An 18,038-nucleotide genomic window follows, 5' to 3' on the forward strand; every position below is an offset into this window, starting at 1 on the left:
TCTGCCACAGGCCGGGCGCTGCATGGCAGGATCCCAGGCTGGGAGCCAGCAGGTACCGGGAGCATTGGATGCTGCTGGCAGCTGTTCTGCCCATGCCCCGAGGGCCCCATGCAGAGCCGCAGGCCCTGGCCCACGATCACAGACGGGCCCCGGCACAGGGCGGGGGGTTGCCCGGTTTGGGGGACAGTGCGCTCGGCTGCTCAGCCATCCCCCGAGGTTAACCCGTCGCTGCCCTGGGAAAGGAAGTGAGCAGTAGCGACCTTCCCCCACAAGCTGCATCAGCCAGAGCCAACGGCCTGGCAACAGCTGGCTCGGAGCCTAGCGAGGGACGGAGCTGGGGCCGCGGCGGCAGGACACCCCTGGGCACGGGGTCGGTTACTTGAGTTCTTCCTGCCTGTGGAGCGGATCAGGATGGGGCTGCAGCCCGCCTAGCTCCTGGCCCTGCTGTGCTCAGGGAGGGTCGGCACAGGGCCCCAGGCCTGGCCACTCTGCGGGGGCGGCCAGGATCCCCTGTACCTTGATGGAGAGGAACTCGGTGATGAGGGGCAGGAAGACCATCTCCTCGCTGTCCCACACCTGCTTCCCATTCCCCTCGATGCGCCCCTTCAGCTTCCAGCGCTGGCGCCCGTACTTCATGAAGATCTGAGGGTGAGAAGAGTGCGGGGTCGGTGCCAGGCGGGGGTCAGCCAGGACACAGCCACGCCAGCCACTCCGAGCCAATCCCCAATCCCCACGCGTCTCCCTGCAGCAGGGCGGGACTCGGCGGCCTGTTCGCTCTGTCCTCTAGGGAGAGGGGAGCTGCCTGGGGTTCCCCTCTGCCCCCCAGGAGAATTTCAGTGGCTGGTTCTGCCAGCGATCCCATCCCATGCCCCCGCTCGCTGACGCCTGCAGCTGCTTTCCCCACATACCTCATACTGGTCCCCAGCACAGAGCCTGGCAAACCCGGCCAGTCCTGCAAGAGAAGCGGGAGGGGAAGCTTAGAACCAGCCGACTCCCCTGGCCCTGGCCCTGGCCCCCGCGGCTGGCAAGCGAGCAAGGCCCCACCCTGCCCCGAAGAGAAGCCCCTCTGCTAAGCCGCGCGGCTAGAGGGGGATCAAGGGCCCAGGGTTCACCCCCTGCCCTGGGCTTGGTGCGGAGTCCCATGTGCAGGGCAGGCCTGGGCAGGAACGGGGCAAAGGGAGCGGGGTGTGAGGGAGGAGTGGGGGGGGGGAGCAGGGGGCTAAGGGGAGTGGGGCATAGGAAGGAGCGGGGTATGGGGAGGGCAGGGTGGGGGGAGCGGGTGAGAAAGGGGGAGCTGTGTTGGGGGAGGGAGGAGCAGCGTTGGCGGGAGCAGGGTGGGGGGAGCGGGAAGGGGGAGCAGGGTCTGGAAGGCGGAGCAAGGTGGGGGTAGAGGGGAGTGCGGTTGTGGGAGGGGGTGTGGGACGGGTAGCGGCACTGGGGGGATCAAGGTGTGGGCACGGGAAGGGGGAGCGGGGTTGGGGGACCGGGGTGTGAGGGGGGAGCGGTAAGGGGGAGCAGGGTGTGAGGGGGAGCGGCATTGGGGGGAGCAGGAACAGGAAGCGGGGGGGAGCAGGGCACGGGGAGCAGGAAGGGGGTGTAGGAGGGGGAGCAGGGTGGGGGGAGCGGAAAGGGGGAGCAGGGCACGGGGAGTGGGAAGGGGGAGCAGTGTTGGGGGAGCAGGGTGGGGGGGAGTGGGGGAACGGGAGCAGAAAGGGGAAGCAGGGTGTGGGGGGGGAGCGGTGTTGGGGGTGCGGGTTGGGGGGTGTGGGTTTGGGGGAGCAGGGTGTGGGAGGGAGCTAGAAGGGGGAGTGGGAAGTGGGGAGCGGGAAGGGGGGAGTGGGGTGGGAGAGGGGGAGCGGGAAGGGGGGGAGTGGGGTGAACATAAGAATGGCCAGACTGGGTCAGACCAAAGGTCCATCCAGCCCAGTATCCTGTCTACCGACAGTGGCCAATGCCAGGTGCCCCAGAGGGAGTGAACCTAACAGGTAATGATCAAGTGATCTCTCTCCTGCCGTCCATCTCCACCCTCTGACAAACAGAGACTAGGGACACCATTCCTTACCCATGTTGGCTAATAGCCATTAATGGACTTAACCTCCATGAATTTATCTAGTTCTCTTTTAAACCCCGTTATAGTCCTAGCCTTCACAACCTCCTCAGGCAAGGAGTTCCACAGGTTGACTGTGCGCTGTGTGAAGAAGAACTTCCTTTTATTTGTTTTAAACCTGCTGCCTATTAATTTCATTTGGTGCCCCCTAGTTCTTGTATTATGGAAACAAATAAATAACTTTTCCTTATTCACTTTTTAACTTATTTACTTTCTCCACATCACTCATGATTTTAGTGTGGGAGGGGGAGCAGGGCACGGGGAGCAGGGAGGGGTGTGTGTGGGTGAGCAGGGTGTGTGTGGGGGGAATGGGAAGGAGGTCTGGGAGGGGGAGCAGGAAGGGGAGCAGGGTGTGGGAGGCGGAGTGGGGGGGAGCGGGAAGAGGGAGCAGGGTGTGGGGGGGAGCGGGAAGGGGTTGTGGGAGGGGGAGCAGGGTGTGGGGGGGAGTGGGAAGGGGTTGTGGGAGGGGGAGCAGGGTGTGGGGGGGAGTGGGAAGGGGAGCAGGGTGTGGGGGGGAGCGGGAAGGGGAGCAGGGTGTGGGGGGGAGCAGGAAAGGGAGAAGAGTGTGGGGGGGAGCAGGAAAGGGAGAAGAGTGTGGGGGGGAGCGGGAAGGGGGAGCAGGGGGCACTGGAGGGGGCAGGTACCTTTCATCTTGACGTGGAACTCCCCCAGCTGGCTTTCCAGCTCGCTCTCCAGCAGACACATGTTCTGGGGACAGGAGGGACGAGAGCATCCGTTAGCCACAGGCTCCAGCCCCTCCCCACTCGGCCCCCCCCGCGCCCCGCCCGGCCCCCCTACCTCGGTGTACTCTTTGTAGCCCTTGCTGGCCTCGGCCAGGCTGTCCCGTGCCTCGCGGCTGCCCGGGGAGCCGGCGGTGTAGGCCTTGACCATGTTGTGGGCCCCATCGCGGAGCCGCCGCTGGATGCAGTACGACTCGTAGAGCTCGTCGATCTGCAACGAGAGCCGCAGCGCCACGGTGAGGGGCTGAGTGCAGCGCTCGGGGGGCCCTTCCCCACTCCCCTCATTTCCACCTCCGCGCCTCCAGATGCAGTGTGGGGGAAACTGGGGCAGCAGTAGTGGGAGGGGAGCCCGGGGCAGCAGTGGGGGGAGGGGAGCCTGGGGCAGCTTTGAGAAGCACTGAAGTATGTAGAGGGAGAAACATGCCCCCCACATGCCTATAAGAGCCGTGAGGGGCACCCCCCACCCCCCCCAGGCAGGTCGCCCTTACCTTGCTGGCATGGAACTCCAGCCTGCGCAGGAACCGCTCGATCGACTTGACTTGCTGGAACCGAGCAGGAGGAGAGTGGGTCAGATGCAGTCAGCACGGGGCCAGGCCGCAAGGGGCGGCTCCAGGCCACACAGGCCCATCATGGGGCCAGGCCGCACAGGCCCAGCACGGGGCCAGGCTGCAAGGGGCGGCTCCAGGCCACAAAGTCCCAGCACGGGGCCAGGCTGCAAGGGGCGGCTCCAGGCCACACAGGCCCAACACGGGCTTCCCCGCTGCTGCGTCCGGGGGCACGGGGTAGGGCAGGACGGGAAAGCTGAGCTGCCTCCCCGCTAGGGCTGGGATCCCCATGGAGGCCCAGCGCTCGGCCCCAGGCTGCCCAGGTGGTAATCGAGAGCGCCTTTCTCCCACACGTGCTTCAGGCCTGGGCTGCGAGCCAGCCACTAACTCCCTACAAAACCATGTGGCTCCGCAGCCTTCCGAGCGACTCGGGGCGCTGGTGGGGCCGTGACCCAGCTAGCTCTCCAGCCACCCACGGAGGCTTCTAAGAGACGTGGGACAGACAGGCCCTGAGTGACCAGGGCACAAACCCAAGCAGAACCCCACCCGTGCCGGCCCCCCTCGGCCACCACACCGGCTGTCTGAAGCCCGTTAGCCCAGAGGTTCTGTCCGTGTGCTCCCCCAAAGCCCCCACCCCAGCAGGTTGGTCCAGGGCAGAGCACAGTGAGTCGCACGTTGGATGCTGGTGTCTGGATTTCCCAACGCGGCTCTTGTGCAACGGGGCAGGATACAAGGCGGGAGGTGCCCCGTTAGCAAAGCCTGTCCCACGTTCCCCTGCACCTCAGGCACTGTCCGGCTGGGAGGCCTGCGTGGGGAGGGGAGCTGACGAGGCCAGCCAGGAGGGTGAATGGGTGAGTGCCCAGTTTGGAGGGGAGGTAGGCGGCCCAGAGAGCAGCGTCAGGAGCTCAGCAAGGGGCCTGCCCCACTATTCCCCCAGTGGCTCTCTTCAGCACCAGCCCCTTACCTTGTCGAGATCGTAGAGAAAGCCCTAGAGAAAGGAGGACAGAAGAGGGGTGAGAGCTCAGAAATCACTGGGATCACGCATGGCACTGCCATCAGACAAGCTGGCACCTGGCAGCATGTCAGCACAAACATGCAACACCCCAGCAGCGTGCACGTAACATGCAGCATGGGAAGCCCCGGGATGGGGAGCCCCGTGCTAAGGAGCTCGCTGCCTGAGCGCCAGAACCTCAGCTGGGTTCCCACTGCCGCACAGAGCACAGGGAGGGGCTGTCACGGCGCACCGCTGGGCTGCCACAGGGCTCTGCAGCTCACATCCATGCACAGGCACCCTGACTGCAGGGGAGGCACCAGGGGCTGCCCTGGGTATCCAGCCAGCACTGTAACCCTGCCCAGACTCGCCGCTCCTGTCTCGCCCTTGGTCCAATCCCCTCTCCAGCTCCCTTGTGGAGACACCCTGCCCAGGGACCCAGGCAGAGCGCAGGGGGAGGAGCCGGGGCAGAGCAGTGCCCACAGAGCCGAGTGCGACCCGCACTCACCAGGCGGGAATTCCTCTTGGACTCGCGGATCTGGGTGCTGAGCTTCTCCAGTTCCAGCTGGTGCACCTCCAGGTAGGCTCTGCGGGCAAGAGCACCCCCCACGTTAATCCCCAGGCTGGGCATAGGGACAGCCAGCGGAGCCTAGCCCCCATCGGTGCAGAGACACTGGCTGGCTGCGCCCGGCACCCGCCCCCCTCCAGCTCAAACCCCCCCCCCGGCACCCGCCCCCCCAGCTCAACCCCACCCCCCGGCACCCGCCCCCCCCAGCTCTCCCCCACACCCGGCACCCACCTCAACCTGACACCCGCCCCACACCTCCCTAGTTCAACCCGGCACCCACCCCCGCAGCTCAACCTCACACCTGCCCCACACCTCCCTAGCTCAACCCCACCCCCGGCGCCCACCCCCTCAGCTCTTCCCCACACCCGGCACCCACCTCAACCTCACACCTGCCCCACACCTCCCCAGTTCAACCCCACACCGGCGCCCGCCCCCCCAGCTCAACCCCACACCCGGCGCCCGCCCCCCCAGCTCAACCCCACACCCGGCGCCCGCCCCCCCAGCTCAACCCCACACCCAGCACCCGCCCCCCCAGCTCAACCCCACACCCAGCACCCACCTCCCTAGCTAACCCCACACCCGGCGCCCACCTCCCCAGCTCTCCCCCACCCCCGGCACCCACACTCCACCCCCCCAGCTCAACCCCACCCCTGGCACCCGCCCCCCTGCAGCTCAAGCCCACCCACGGGCCACGCTTGGCTCCCATCCCCCCAGCACTGTGGGGAGGCAGTGGAGCCTGGCAGTGTTGGGAGGGGGTGGGGAGGTGTTTGGGGGCTCCTGCAGGGGCCAGGGGTACCAAAATACAAGTTTACCAGGGCGCCAGTTTCCCTGCCCCAACTCACATCCACCTACTTTGCCCAGCCCCCACCCCCTCTGGGCACGCCCAGCACCCCCCCCCCAGCTCATTGTCCCCCACTGCCCCCCCCCCCCCGCTCTCACAGACAGTCCCTCAGCAGAGAGCCTCCGAGCGAGCCAGTGACAGGAATCACACTGCTTTACAATAAGGGCTGGTCACAAACCACAGCCGTGGGCGCCCCGGCCCGCAGACACCACCAAGCTCCCGGCAGCCGTCTGAGGGGGGGATTGACACAGGGCTGGGCTGGTGCCGGGGCTCGGACTGCCCTGGAGCGCAGCTTCTCTGGAGTAGCCACTTGGGCACAGCTCAGCTCTCCCGGGGCCACCGCCTAGCCCAGCCACAGAGCATCGGTCTCATCTGCAGCCCAACGGCACAGCCGCCCAGTCCCCGTGCAGAGGAACCGGCTCGTCCGGGGCCCTCCCAGGGGGCCCCGTGTCTCCGTGCAGAGCCGGGCGCCCCTTGCTCTGTTCCCACACAGCTGCATGGCTGGCTGCTCCCCTTCCTGTGCAGCCAGGCTGGGCACCGCGGGGCAGGTCACTTACATCAGCCCCTTCTTGAGCGCTTCGTACACCTCGTCCAGCCGGTCAGGCTGTGGCACCTTGGGTGGGGGGGACTTGTGGGACATGGAGAACATCCTCCTGACCCGGGAGCCAGTCTTCCTGGACACCGTTGGGGTGCTGAAGGGAGGCAGGTTCCTGAGGGGAGGAAGCACAAAGAGGCCGGGGGTGAGCTTCCTGCTGGCGCAGCCACCTGGTCCCTGCTGCCTGGTGCCAGGAGCCGAGCGCCTGGGGACAAGGCCACACACTGCAGGAATCACGGAGGGGGGAAGCACCAGGAGCAACGACAGCCCTCTCCCTTTCCCACCTGCCATGCCTCAGTGGGAACCTGCCACCTGGGGCTAGTGCCAGGGTGCGGAGAGCTGCCGGTGGCTAGCCCTGCTCAAAGCCGGGCGGTAGCAATGCCAGCAGCGTGGGCGTCCCATCTCCTTGAACGCTCGCCCACTGTAGCCAGGGCTGAGCGGGGCCAGGGCCATGCAGGGCTGGTGTAGGAAGGTCAAGGGGGCCCAGATTCCCGCCCCGTAGTCTCAGAGCCCAGTCCCAGCCTGGGCCGGACCACAATTCTCTGTGCACCCAGGACAGGGCCAGAACCGCAGCCAAAGCCACCATGCCCATGTCCAATCACCGCCATGTCTGCAGCAGTGAGCCTGCCAGTAACCCCGGGTCGATCCGGCCTCCGACACGGGTCCCAGCCATGGAAACGCGCCACTCTAGGCATGTTAATAAGTCATGAAGAACCCCCTCCCCCCCCCAAATCAAACCTCTCAGCGCTGGAGAGAGGAGCCTTGCAGTGCGACCTGATGGGCAACGCACCTGGGCTCTGAGTGACCAGGGAGGGGGAACCCACGGCCCGGACTCTCGACTGCCAAGGAAGAACCGGGAGAGGGGGCAGGTTCTCCAGCAACCAGCACCCCAACCATCAAAGCCGACTCTGTGGCTGCACCTGGGGCTGAGGCAGACGCCAGCACCACCTCCGGCCGCGCCTCTGAACCCCTGGTTCTGGAAGTGGCACCCACGGTGGCTAGATAGAGCCTGCTCCGATTTCAGGGCTCCTCTACTGGCCATGGGAGTGAAGGAGACCTGGTGCTCTGCCCATTTGCTGGGCACTAACTGGGACAAGAAGTGGGGCTGGTCACAGCTCATGCGCTCCGAAGCCAGCTTCCTCCCTGCAGAGTTTGCCACGGCCCCGTTCAAGCAATGCATTGAGAACCAGGGCCGGCTCTAGCTTTTTTGCTGCCCCAAGCAGCAAAAAAAAGCGCCGCCCCCAAGCCCCCCCTGCCGAGCCCCGCCCCGGCCCCCCCAGCAGAGAGCCGCGCCGCCCCCCCACTGAGCGTCGCCGGAGCCCCCCCCCAGAGCGTGCCCCCCCGCCGAGCCGCCGGAGCGCCCCCCGCTCGCGGAATGCCGCGCCGTGCTGCGCTCCCCCCGCCGCCCCTTACTAGGTGCCGCCCCAAGCATGTGCTTGGGTGCCTGGTGCCTGGAGCCAGCCCTGTTGAGAACTCAACCCCAGGCCACGTGCCCGAAACGGGCAGGGAACAGAACAGCGGATGCAGGACTCTCACAATCACTCAGCGCCTCCACAGAGACAGAAAACGTGACTTCTGCACACCCGGGCAAGCCATTAACCCAGCACCCAACGGCAAGGACTGTCACGGAGTGTGGGGGAGTCAGGGCCCTGCACCCCCGGCTTCCTGTGATTCACCATGACTCTCAACCAGCCAGTAAAGCAGAAGGTTTATTTAGACGACAGGAACACAGTCCAAGACAGGTCTTGCAGGCACAGACAACAGGATCCCCCTCAGTTAAGTCCATCTTGGGGTCCCAGGGTGCCCCAGCCCCCTTGCGAGGTCAGAGCCCCGTCTGCCTCCCAGCCAGCTCCCCAAACCCTGCCTTCAGCGACCCCTCCCACAGCCTTTGTTCAGTTTCTGAGCAAAGTTGTCACCTGGCCTCTAACCCCTTCCTGGGTTCTCATGTTACACGCTCAGGTATTCTCCGTTGGTCAGTCTCCCACCTCCCAATGCAGACTATCCTAGCCACACTCCCCTGTCAGCATTCACAGACCACAGTAAGAACAGTCCCAGTTCGTCACAAGGACCACAGCCCAGACTCCCTGCCCAGGGGCAGCTCCCAACCACCCGTAACTGAGATGCCGAGAGAGAGGACGTGGGCCCAGCACGGCACATTCTCCAGGCACTGGGGGTCCCAGCGTGGCCCTCGGAAAAAACTCTCCGACAACCCCATCGGCCCCCCCTTGGGAAGCTCCATCCCGGATTTCTAATCAAGGCATGATGTCCGTGGGTCTTTCCAGCTGTCCTCTTTCTCCCCCAGGATCCCAGAAATCCCCACACATTCATCTCCCCTTGGGCCAGCTCTCGAGCCTAGAAGCCCATCTTTAGGGCAGCACGCCACCACTGCCTAGGCCAGGCCATCACCTCCGTAAGGCAGCAGCCAGAGCTCGCCCAGCTACCCAGAGCGCCCCACGGCCCGAGTCGAGCACTCCAGCAGGGCTGGGCAGCACCACTCTGCCCGCAGGACACGGAACCCAGGGCCTGCTCAGCCTTCACCCTCGCCACGCAGGCCCCCAAATGGCCCCCCGCCCTGTCACACACACGGATCTCTGGTCTTCCGAGCCCCGGAGCCAGAGGCACTCGAGCGCCCACAGCAGAAAACAAAGGCTGGGACAGCAGGACCAAAGAATCCCCCCAACTAGTGTTCCCTCTAATTTTTTACATCCATGCGTGGAATGAATTTTGTTATGTGCACCAATATGGAGGTGATGTGTGGCAGGGATGGGACCGAGGGGTTCGGAGTGTGAGAGGGGCTCAGGGCTGGGGCAAAGGGTTGAGATGTGGGAGGGGGTGAGGGCTGCGGCTGGGGGTGCAGGCTCTGGGGTGGGGTCGGGAATGTAGGGCTCAGGGCTGGGGCAAAGGGTTGAGGTGTGGGAGGGGGTGAGGGCTCTGGCTGGGAGTGCAGGCTCTGGGGTGGGGCCAGGGATGCTGAGAGAGGTGGCGGGGGGCAGGGCAGCGCTCTACAAAGCTTTGTGTCCTTCCTGGAGGAACGCACCCAGTGCTGGGAGCCTGCACCTCCCCCACAGATCCCTCATGTGTGGAGTCCCACAGGGACCAATGCTCTCGCCAGTCCCTTTCAGCAGCTACACGCAGCCACTAGGTGAGCCGCTCAGGCATCATGTAGTGCCAGCAACACGCAGGTGACACACAGCTCTGCTGTCCCAGTGCTGGGGTGAAAGTCGCCCGTGGATGAAAATCAGCTGGTGGAAAACAGGGGCGATGCTGGGGGGCAGAGCAAAGCATTCCCAGCCACGGTGCACTCTCCTTTGCCTGAAGATACACACCCACAATTGGTCAGTTCAGTCTGTAGCTTACAAGAGCCCCTGGTTCCTTGCCTATATTGAGCTCTCCCATAGCAGCATCTGCGAGTACCTCTCTCTATCACCTCCACGAGGCTGGGAGACCGGCCTGTTATTCACACCTTCGTCACCTCTCAACTGGACTCCAGCACTGACACACACCTGGGCACGAAACCTTCAGCACTTGGGAAACTCCAGCTGGTGTAGAGTGCTCAGCACGTCTCCTCAGCAACACAAACACTGCGAGCGCATCAAACCTGCTCCCTGACCGGCCTCCCATACAACAGCGGGGTGACAGGGCCCCCATAAGGCTTTATGGAACATGCTTATTAATGTATATACATGACATAACTAGAATGTTTTATGCTACATATGCCACGTAACATCTCTCTGTAAAGGTTATGATCTACTGAATCTATTCCTCCTATTTGTACGTATGTATCATTTTTGTACTTGAAGTTAGGAATATTGGCTGTGTACTTGCTTGATTTCTATTGAGAAAGGAATGTGCAAATTAAATGCCCAATCAAGAACCACTTAAGCCAACAATGAACTCGAAGATGCCAATCCACAGCGGAGCTTTCCCAGGAATGTGGCTTGGCTGGTAAGAAACTCAGTCATGCATGGACATGTGACTTGCCCATGTGATTCCAAAACTCCATCTTGGAGCTTTGCATAGGAGAGAGGAGGGGGTCTCCCCCCACAAGGGAAAGTCCATTTAAGCCCGTGGGAGACCCCTCCATTTTGTCTTCAGCTGGCTAAAGAGAGAGCCTCTCCATCCCCAAGGATACCTGAAAGAAACTGGAACAAAGGACAGTAACCACAGGAGGTGAGAGTGATTGCTGGACCCAGACTAGAAGGAGACTAGTCTATAAAAGGATGCTTACTGGAACTGGTGAGGTTTTAACTGTATTCAATTTTATTACTGTATTAAGCTTAGATTTGCGTGTTTGATTTTATTTTACTGGGTAATTCACTTTGTTCTGTCTGTTACTACTTGGAACCACTTAAATCCTACTTACTGTATTTAATAAAATACAGTGTTATAGAGGGCGAACAATTTATGAGTTTACCCTGTATAAGCTTTATACAGGATAAAACGGATTTATTTGGGGTTTGGACCCCATTGGGAGTTGGGCATCTGAGTGTTAAAGACAGGAACATTCTGTAAATTGCTTTCAGGTTAAGTCTGCAGCTTTGGGGCACGTGGTTCAGACCCTGGGCCTGTGTTGGATCAGACTGGCGTGTCTGGCTCAACAAGACAGGGTGCTGGATTCCCAAGCTGGCAGAGAAAGCAGGGGCAGAAGTAGTCTTGGCACCTCAGTTGGCAGCTCCCAAGGGGATCTCTGTGATCCAACCCGTCACAGTGGCATAGTCAAGCAGGATCTGTGCACAGCTGATTGCTTTGAGGTATTGGTAGTGATTTTAAGAGAGTTTTAAGTGTGGTGGCTGGAGAACAGACAAAGTGGTTACTGGTTTGTTGTTTTCTGTTTGCTTATTTTGGGTAAGGGAAGTAGGGACAGAAAAGGAAGCAAAATAAGTAAGAGTGAAGATCAGAAGAAGCTAGAACTACACAAGTTGCAAATTGCCCAGAAAGGCTGAACACTGAGCACTGGGAAAGTCTCTGTTACCTAAGAAGCCCCTGAGCTGAGTGCATCCCAGTTTCAGTGAACTGCAGAGGGGGTGTGGCCCAGCACAAGAAAGCAGGAAAATGACTACCAGTGAAGCAGCTACTAAACTAGAGCTGGCCAGACTGGAAGCAAAAGAGAAAGAAAACAAACATAAAAGACTGATGGAGAGGGAGGAGGCTGCTCACAAGAGAGCTGTGGAGGCCCAGAAGCATGAACTCGCTGTTATGGAGCTGAAGAGACAAAACCCTTCAGCTGCTGGCTCCACTTCCCCAAAAATCCACAAATGGAAGCGACTATGTCCTCAATATGATGAATCCAGTGATACTGCCGAATATTTCATCACCTTTGAGAGACTGTGCATGCTCCATGCGATCCCTGAAGATCACAAGATGACCACATTGATAGCAAAATTGACTGGCAGCGCTCTGGCCATATTCAATAAGATGCCTATTGATGATGCTTCAAACGATGGTAAATTTAAGGAACTGGTTTTGAAACAGTTTCCGGTTACACCTGAAACTAACAGGGTTAAATTCAGTAGTCTTAAGAGGGGATCTGGATTGAGTAATGTGGCTTATGTAAATGAAATGAGAGATTTGGTAGATAAGTGGGTGAGGAGGGAAAGACATTACAAGCTTTGAAGAAATGTGTGATCTGGTTACTCAGGAACAATTCCCGAATATGTGCAGTGATGATGTAAAACAGTATTTGTGGGACAAAAAGGTGGATGCAGTGAGTGAATTAGCTGGGTTTGCAGACTCTTATGAACAAGCACAAGCTGCAATTAAACATAAACCACTGGCAGAGGGGTACAAGGTTGGGGGGAAGCAGAATCACCGTTTTACCCCTGGGAAAAAGGAGGCTGGGCGTTCACCTCCTCATTCCCCTGGTACTCGACCCAAATTTCCTGTGCAAGCAGAGGAGCCCGAGAGGTGCTATCATTGTAAGTCCACTGAGCACGTGAGGAATAAGTGTCCCTTGCTGAGTGGGAGCAGGCAGCCAGTAACACGTGAAGCTGCTGCTTCTCAGAGCCAGGCTGTGGCCTCTTTCCACACAGGATCTGTAAAGCTTGCTTCTCCCCAACCAAGCAGTGAGCATATGCATGCTGTTAAATTGAATGGGGAAGTGCTTCTTGGATTAAGAGATATGGGGGCTGAAATTTCTGTGGTCAGGAGGGACCTGATCCAGGAGAAGGATTTGTTGCCAGGGAAAATGGCAGAATTAGAGCTGGTCGGGGGTTACAAGGTCCTTGCACCTTTAGCTAAAGTACCTATGCAAACTAGTCATTTGCAGGCTGAACTGACTGTTGCAACGGTGGCACACAATTTTGCACCGTTTCTACTGGGGAATGATTTCTTTAATGTGGCAGAATCTGTCCCAGGGTTGGTTAGCAGTGAGAACGAATCTTGTGCTGAAAGCCCTGGAGATGGGGGGTGAAGTCACATGGACTGCTGGGGGAATAGGAGAGTGTCTCTTAGGCCTTGGCTACACTTGCGAGTTACAGCGCTGTAAAGCCGCCCCCAGCGCTGTAACTCACTCCCCGTCCACACTGGCAAGGCATTTGCAGCGCTGCAACCACGGAGATACAGCGCTGCATGTACTCCACCTCCCCGAGAAGAACAGTGAGTATTGCGTTGCCACTGCAGCGCTGTGGCACCAGTGTGGCGCCCAATGCGCTGTGAATGGCCTCCAGAATTATTCGGCAGTATCCCACAATGCCTGTTCTAGCCACTCTGGTCATCAGTTCAAACTCTACTGCCCTGGCCTCAGGTAACCAACTTTGTGACCCACCCTTTACATTCCCCGGGAATTTTAAAAATCCCCTTCCTGTTTGCTCAGCCCGGCGTGGCGTGGCGTGGAGTGCTATCAGCGAATCTTTCCAGGTGACCATGCCTCCATGCGCCAAGCGAGCCCCAGCATGGAGCAATGGCGAGTTGCTGGACCTCATCAGTGTTTGGGGGGGAGGAAGCTGTCCAGTCCCAGCTGTGCTCCAGCCGTAGGAATTACAATACCTTCGGGAAGGTATCAAAGGACATGATGGAAAGGGTCCATGACCGGGATGCCCTGCAGTGCAGGATTAAAGTGAAGGAGCTGCGGCGTGCCTACCACAAAGCCCGCAACGCAAACGGCCGCTCGGGTGCTCCCCCCACGACCTGACGATTCTACAAAGAGCTGGATGCGATACTTGGGGTTAACCCCACCTCCACTCCGAGCACCACCATGGACACTTCAGAGCCGGTGGGGGAGGGGGGGAGGAGGAGGAAAACGGGAGTGAGGGTGGTGGGCCGGATGGAGACATCCCGGAATCCCTGGAGCCATGCAGCCAGGAGCTCTTCTCGAGCCAGGAGGAAGGTAGCCAGTCGCAGCGGCTGGTACTTGGTGGAAGACAAACAGAAGAGCAGGTTTCTGGTAAGCGTTTTTTTTTTTTTTCGGGAAGGAATTTTTTCGGTGGGGATTCTTTGGGAGAGGAGGGTTAGGCATGCATGCCTAGATGCGGAATAGTGCACTGATGTGGTTTATCACATCGCGATAATCGGCCTCGGTAATCTCCTCGAATGTCTCATCCAGAACGCGTGCAATGCGCTTGTGCAGGTTTATCGGGAGAGCCACCATGGTCCTTGTCCCAGCCAGGCTAACGTGTCCGCACCTCTGTGCCACGAGGGGCGGGGGGACCATTGCTGCACACAGGCAAGCTGCATATGGGCCAGGGCGGAAGCTGCATTGCAGTAGAAGACCCTCCCTTGCTTCCCAGGTCACCCTCAGTAGCGAGATATTGTCCAGGACGAACTCCTGTGGAAAATGTCCTCTGGCACAACTGAACGCTCCCCGTCCGGTAATGCTCGCCAGCCCCAGACCTCCACTGTCTGCTCCCAGGGCCAGGCGCACCGCTCCGACCCGCCTTCTCTCGCACCCCTGAGCGGCAAGGAAACTGTAAAAGCCAACCACTCCAGGCATGCACAATGCTCCCCTGGGGAGGTAGAGAGAATGAACCAGCCAGGACAGAGGAGTCTCGCGGCCTAATGCCCTGTTGGGAGGCAGGGAAAAGAGCCTGGATGGAACAGAAAGAATTCCCCTCTGGCTGTGCAAAGGACACCCCCTCCAACACCTGCACTCTCTTCAGCCTCCATCTCCCGAGGCCAAGCGACACAGGTGGGCCCAGGACATGTGAGAGTTGTGCAGGAAGAGCCGTTCTTGAATGTGGGTGAGCCATGGCTCACAGCATCTCACCAGGGCCTTCTCTGCACTCCTGCTGTCACTGCCCCGGTGCCACTCCACAGGCAGGGCCCGGTGGGGTTCAGCAGGTGAAATGCTGGTGGTCCCAGGAGCCCCATCTCCGGGAGCAGCCAGGAGGGAAACATCTTGTAAAAAACCCCATGTAGACACAGCCAAACAGAATTCCCTATCAATGCCCAGGGCACAGCTTGCCACGTTATTCCTGAATGGCTGGGCCTAGCAAATGGCGCGGGCACAAGCAGCGCTTTCAAGTACCCCAGCTAGCAGGGCTGTAGTGGCAGCAGGGGCAGTGCCAGCTTCTCTCCTGTGTGCCTTGGAGGCCATCGCTGCAGGCGGGTCTGCCCGCTTCTGCCTGGTGCTATCTGAGGCAAACAGCTCCAGGGAATATGACAAGGAAGACCACGCTGTCTGACCCTCAGCTCTTCCCACTGCCGCTTTCCCGGAGACCAGGGCAGCAGCCCCACGCAGCAAACTCCACAGCTACAGCACCCGTGTACCGAGGCATCCAGGTCAAACCCACACCCCCCAGGCCATTCGAACACGTAGCCTCCTTCTCCTTCACGGAGGTGGCCCCTGCCGCAGTGTCTCCCCTCAGTCCTGGCCACACAAACCCTGAAGCCTGCGTACCACGGCCCGGCTTAGCTGAGCTTGACGTGGGATGGGCTAGTGCGGTTCCCTGGGGCAGCTGGCAGCTCTCCACGGCCTGCTGGTGGCTCTCCGGGGTTTGTTGGCACACAAGGCCAGGAGAGGCGAGATCCTGGAGGACCACACTGGCCACTGGCAGTGCCGGGCAGCCCATTAGGGATGAGAGGTGCTGGAGAAGAAGAGCAGAGTCCACCCCCTGGAGGGGCAGGAGAGCTCAGGCTTAGCCCAAAGGCCAGTCTCCAGTACTGGTGTCCGTTTCCCCAGCCCTCCCCACAGCTCTGTCTGCAGCACGTGGGGGGCAGGCCTCGCTGGAACGCTGGAGGCTTTGGGATGAGCCGCGGGAGCAGAGCAAGGCTCTGGTGAAGAGAGATCCTGGTCCAGTGAAGTGTCCCTCAGCAACAGAGAACCAGGGTGAGGGAGAACGGGGTTCCCAAACTGCTGCCTCGTCTCCACCAGCCTAAGGATACTACAGCCGACCCCTCGCTCCCGTGGCACCCTCACCAGCCGGGAGTGGGCTGGGGCTGGCCTGTCACCACCCAGAGAGCACTGGGAGTCCCCAAATCAGACCGGGGGCGGGGGGGGGGCAGGAACATTTCCCTAACCCTCTCTCCGACGGGCTGCCCCAAGGGCAGCTCCCCGCTGGCCCTAGCCAGGGGGGAAGCCAGCCCCGATACTGGGCACTTTCCCTCAGTCTAGAGCAGCCTGGGCTAGGCCCCGACCCCCAAACGCCTTTGGGTTTGCGGTGTCCTGACTGGGAGCACGTCGCACTCGCTGTGCCCAGGGGTGAGCTGTGTCTGAGGGGCAGGAGGGAGCCATGGCCATTGCTCGGACCGTGCGGCTCTGGGACACCTCTGCCCTTCCACCATGGGAAGTGGAGACACAGACCCCTGCGCTACCTATCCTGCCATGTGTCCAAAAGCCACCATCTCCTAGAAACCTGGAACATGACCCCGGAGACCCTCCTCTCGGGAAAGCCCCTGGCCATGCCCATAGCCCCGCCAGAGCTGGACACCCCAGATTCGGAAACATCACCCCATGCTGGCTCCCTGCCTGCAGCGTGGCTCGTCCTGCTCGGGCTGGGGATCTCCGAATGCAATCCCTGGGGACGTCCCTGCCTAATGGGGCACGGGGCTCTCCCGACAGGCCTGGAGAGTGGGCACCAGGACTCCTGGGTTCCATGCCAAGGTCTGCGACACAGGGTTGATTCCCTCCTCCCTGCGAGGCTGAGCCGTGGGCGTCTGGGGGCACTGGGACGGGTCAGGCGAAGGCATTCAGCCCCATGGCCTGCACTACTCCCTGCCCCGCCCCCACAACAAGGGACTGATCCCCGAGTCACTGTGCAAGCGACAGGCCAGAACCCAGCCTCCATCACAGCCACAAGGCCAAGCAATCCCTGGCACAAGCCTCCTGGACCCGGCCAGGCGGGGGGCAGGAGCACTCTGCCAGGAGGAGGATCCTCCTGCCCGGGCACTGCAGGGCACACCAGGGCACCTCTGAGCTATGGCACAACAGAGGCCCCAAAGGGGTTGTGCCCAAGGGGCACGGCACATGCCTTGGCCACGCTGGGAGCCGCCAGAGCACCACTGCACCGCCTGAAGCCTGTCCTGTAGCTGAGCCGTTTCCAAGGCCACTGGTGGGCTCTCTTGGCACGGTGTGCCAGGAAGGGCTGCTGTGTCGGGTTCCCATTGCCGCCACCTGGGGGTGCCCCGCCTCCCCTCCCACAGGCCAGCACCCCCGGCCCAGAGCCACAGCCTCCTGCTGGACCTGTGCATGAGGACTTGCTGTCCTGTTAACCACACTGCCTCCCTCTGGCCAACTGCCTGCCCTGCACACGCCTCCCCCGACGTACTGCCCCCTTGGCCTCCCAGTTCCAGTCCCACTGGTGGTGCTGGCCCCGAGGGCAGCAGGGGCCCCAGGCTGGCTCCAGGCTCCAGCTGCTTTTCCTGATGCCCAGGTGCTTCGCTGCCAGGGGGAGTAGCTGGAGCAATGCCGGAGCCAGCAGCGCCCCGGAGCCAGCAGCGCCCCAGGGCCCGCAGCACCCCGGGGCCCACAGCACCCTGGGCAGGAAGGGCTCTCCCAGCCTGGGGAGGCTGCTGCCCATCGGCCCAGCCACGACATGACTAGCCAGCAGGCTGCATCTCAGGGGAGCGGCAGGTGGCTCCGTGTCTCTCCACGCTGCACCATGGCAAGGGCCCTGGGACAGCCAGCTCCAGGAGCCCTGAGCCCTGCAGCCCTCTGGAGCCATGGACAACGCCCCAGGGCCACTTCCCATTCTCAGCAGCATGTCTGGTGGGCTCCCAAAGCTGGAGCCAAGCAGAACATCACACATTCCTATGGGCCCCCCCTTGGGCTCAAGGACCCCACAGCACTGCCAAGCTAGGGACCCAGAGCACCCGTCCACTGCAGCCACCTCTGGGGAGCAGCCGCTTGGCCCAAAGCAGCCTGCACAACGTGGCAGGGGATGATCGCTGTAGGCAAGGGCGGGGGGCAGATGGGGACTCCTGCAGAAAGTACCTCGGAGCCAAACATCTGAGCTGGGGGAGCAGAGCTGGGTCTGCGGGGCTGCTGGACGACCCCATCACCCCCCACCACACTGTAAGCTACTCCCCGGCGCCCGGGCTGCAGGGACGCTGCGCCCATCTCGCACAGCAGCAGCGGGTGGATCAGGTCCCAAGCCAGAGCATTGTCCGGCTGCTTGGCAACCACCCGATTCTCCCACAGTATGCGCCGGCGGGCACTGCCCAGCCAGGCTCCAGGAACGTCCCCTCCACAGACGCGTCGACAGAGCAGGGGACTGGGA

General features: G+C 61.3%; 1 protein-coding gene across 11 annotated transcripts in view; it reads right to left on the bottom strand.

Moving 5' to 3' along the window:
* RIPOR1 (RHO family interacting cell polarization regulator 1) overlaps positions 1–18,038 on the bottom strand; it is a 113,807-nt gene that overhangs the window by 15,249 nt on the left and 80,520 nt on the right. For all 11 annotated transcript variants that reach the window (XM_065567793.1, XM_065567797.1, XM_065567794.1 and 8 more), the window contains 8 exons: positions 6,350–6,502; positions 4,892–4,970; positions 4,357–4,380; positions 3,336–3,389; positions 2,906–3,058; positions 2,752–2,815; positions 909–952; positions 517–642 (listed from right to left, as the gene is read on the bottom strand). In XM_065567793.1, the coding sequence (XP_065423865.1) occupies positions 517–642; positions 909–952; positions 2,752–2,815; positions 2,906–3,058; positions 3,336–3,389; positions 4,357–4,380; positions 4,892–4,970; positions 6,350–6,502 (697 nt within the window). The remainder of the gene's footprint in view (positions 1–516; positions 643–908; positions 953–2,751; positions 2,816–2,905; positions 3,059–3,335; positions 3,390–4,356; positions 4,381–4,891; positions 4,971–6,349; positions 6,503–18,038) is intronic.

Source organism: Chrysemys picta, chromosome 14, assembly GCF_011386835.1.
Source record: "Chrysemys picta bellii isolate R12L10 chromosome 14, ASM1138683v2, whole genome shotgun sequence".
NCBI lineage: Eukaryota > Metazoa > Chordata > Testudines > Emydidae > Chrysemys > Chrysemys picta.